Source organism: Curcuma longa, chromosome 15 (assembly GCF_044706935.1).
Source record: "Curcuma longa cultivar G26 ecotype Majalengka, Jawa Barat chromosome 15, ITB_CL_G26_1.1, whole genome shotgun sequence".
Lineage (NCBI taxonomy): Eukaryota > Viridiplantae > Streptophyta > Magnoliopsida > Zingiberales > Zingiberaceae > Curcuma > Curcuma longa.
The window spans coordinates 8,266,966-8,270,312 of NC_133875.1; the positions used below are offsets into that span (position 1 = coordinate 8,266,966).

Sequence of the window (3,347 nt, forward strand, 5' to 3'; positions counted from 1 at the left end):
TATAGCCTCTAGAAATCCTCAAGTCCACCTTGGAAGAATTCGTGAAGAAACCAGGTATTCGAACCCATACAAGACTGTGTAATCGATCAGCTGATCGACTACACACCTTGGTAATCGATCAGCTGATCGATTACCAAGCTCCGTGGGAGAACCTCTGGTAATCGATCAGCTGATCGATTACCACGATCATTTGATCGATTAAGAGCCTCGGTTCGAATTGGAAACTTCCGAAATCATATCAAATTCTCCGATTGATTGATTGATTGAAATCATACCAAGTTTGATCCAAATCATACCAAGTTTATGAAACAAATCATACCATATTTGGGAGATGGCTAGGCTATAAAAGAAGGGACTTGCCAAGGGTTGAAGACACACGACTCTAATCTTTGGTGGCCGAGAGTCTCGGCAGCCAACCCCTTTTCCTCTTCTCTTTTCCGGAGAAGGAAGGAAAGTCTGCTAGCTATCGGTGAGGAGAATTCTGGTGGAACAATTCTCGACGGATCGTTGCCCACACAACGTTCGAGAAGAGGAGAGGAATACAGCAGAAGATCGAGGGGTCATCCACATCCTTCACAACAATCCAAAGGTGATCGGTACGACTAAGTTATTCCGCTTTTATTAGTTATAATTACCTTTGTATGGAACCTGAAAACAAACACAAGAAGCCAGCGATCCGCGGGGCCTCTTGGAAAATTTTGTCCTTTGTACAAAAAAATTTTTGTACAAGGGAAGTCAACGGAACGTTTTCCGAGCGACTCCCTTCAGCTTCCAGATCATGAGCATCGCCGGCCTCCCTTTGCTCTTCTTTGCCGTTGGTGACCGTTGACCTGCCGGAGAAGAAGTTGTGTGGAAAGGAGAAGAGTTGTTTTGTTCGACCATGTAAGAAAGAAGGCGAAAATGGTTTCCGGCCGTGTGAAGAGGGAGGGATTGTATTAAGATTTTACTATCAGAAATCGCTGTTCAATAGTTGAAAATTGTTCCTAATTATTGGATAGGTTTTTGACCAATAAAATTTCGATCGTTAGACGATTGTTTGTTATTCTTCTTGGAAGCTTCTCAAGCTTCCGGAGATTATTCCATCTTTATCAGAAACGTTCTGACTATTTGTCCTAATCGACGGTCAATAGTTGACCACCGAAAACTACATCGGGAATATTATTCTCGATGATAGTTAGAAAGTCCTGGAACGATCGCGACAAATGTTGTTGTGTGATTTCCGGAATACGATTTCTCTTGATTCGATTGTCATCGATCATCGGCTAGTACCGAGGACGATCACGTGACTTGTGGTTTCCGAAGTCATCTAGACGAGAGCTTGGCGTGGATCACCAGTAGAGGTGGGACTTCGACGAGGACCGCTCGATTGATGCCAACTCTACTCAACGTCATTATCCGCGAGGTACGTATTTAGAATAATCTTTTATTATGAAAAATTTTAATTTCCTACCGTGTCTTGTGTATGTTATTTCCTATTTTGTCATGCATGTGTTGTGATAATAATTAACTTAATTATCTGTATATTTCTACTATGCATATTTGTGAAATGTATAAATACGCATATTACACCGGGACGATTCTAACACGTTGGCATGGCAAAATGCTATGAAATAGTTAAATCACACTTTTAATAGAAATTACATGGAATTTAAATTTCCATCTACACGAAAGATAAATTTTAATAAATTTAAAAGTACAAAAAAACATGTTTTTTTACAAAAAAAAAAAGATAAAACGCTTAAAGATTTAAATAGATTTATATGTCTATCAATTCAACAGCTGCATCTTTCCCAATTAATTAACAATAACAACAACAATAATGATAATTGAATTTAGCTACGAAAATTAGTCTCAGAAGCCCTAGCATCAGCAGAAAATGACCGGCGTAGAGAATACATAAATTGTGCTTGGCATATACAAAGTCAAGTCAATAGAATCGAAAACGTGGACAACAGCTGTTCACCAACTGAAGAGAAGAGTTCGTTGACCAACTCTACATTGACCTCCTCTCCGTCTCCTCCCTCTCGTCATTCGATGACGTCACATGTAAAACGTCATCAATTGCGTACGTGATGTAGGCAAAGAACACACGTTAATTTGATTTTGAATCCCCAAACAGAGAAATATTATTAATGTCAATATATTCTCAATTAAAAAAAGACTCGTGCCGGCCACTTTCCGAACTTAATCGGTTTAAATAATTAGATAATTGAATTATTAAAAAAATTAATTAATTAATTAATTCATGAAAAACGCAGCATGAACATCTATAAAAGCCCTGAGCAACAATGGCGATGCCATTCCACGCCAGTAATGTATTGGACGAACGGAGATGGAGAAGAGGAAACGAAGAGGAGATGAAGAGGCGGAGGCGCATCGGCCTAAGCCTGAGGTCACCGACGAGGAGGTGGACGAATTCTTCTCCATCCTCCGTCAGGTGCACGCCATCTCCAAGACCTTCGCCGGAAAAGGCAGTGGCGCCATGGCCGGAGCAGAGGAGACGAGCACGACGGGAGCCACGAAGAGGAAGAAACGGCGGCGAGGCAGAGGGCGGAGGGGGAGGGGACGAAGGCGACGTCCAGGTGGCGGCCAACCTTCATCTTGGAGGACTTTCGGGTCGCCGGCGACGCCGCCGACGCCGCCTCCAGCTCGGAGCCAGCTGTGGCAGCGGACCTGACTCTGGATTTGGACTCGGAAGCCGTCTCCGAAGACGTACGGCGATAGAGAGCGTCGTCGGTATCTGCGTTGACTTTGTAGCTAGCTCTCCGATCCTATTCATATCTGCCATGAACACAAAATAATCAAACAGTAAAAACAAAATAATTATGCACTTTAAATCATGAATCTCTATGATTTTACTTACAAGAGTTCAACTGTTCTTGATTAACAACAATACTTTCAGTTTTTCTAATATTCCTTCGAGATCATGCTAAAAAGGGTGCGTGAAATATCAATCAATAATACGATACCATATCCCTTCTAAAAAAATTAAAGTTTTTGGACAGAAATAAAATTGAAAAAAAAAAAGGACCGACAATTTATTTTTGTGCGCGTGTCACGAAGTTACAGCATGCTTTCCAGGTGTCTAAGGTGGAGGACAAAATAGTTTTTCAAATGATTTTTCATTGACTAAGGGCTTGAGTCTTTTCATATAGTCAAATTGCAGTCACCTTAAAAAATTGTTTGAAGGGTGAAGATACTTAAGGATGTAAAAGAGTAGAAGGTGTGGACTTAGTCATTTGTTATCTAATATTTTATATGTAATGACATAAAATTTGTTTTTGGTAAAAAGTACTTTCTGATTTTAAATGTTTTCATATGGTTGTTCTATTTCATCGTTTTCGTAA

At 40.5% G+C, this 3,347-nt stretch overlaps 1 protein-coding gene across 1 annotated transcript; it reads left to right on the top strand.

The window, feature by feature from the left end:
- Positions 1–2,316: 2,316 nt before the first annotated feature.
- LOC141845949 (uncharacterized) lies at positions 2,317–2,812 on the top strand. Its single transcript, XM_074733939.1, is given in 4 exon segments — positions 2,317–2,533; positions 2,536–2,716; positions 2,719–2,769; positions 2,772–2,812. Coding segments are annotated over 4 exon segments (474 nt in total). The 5' UTR covers positions 2,317–2,332.
- The last annotated feature ends 535 nt before the right edge of the window (positions 2,813–3,347 follow it).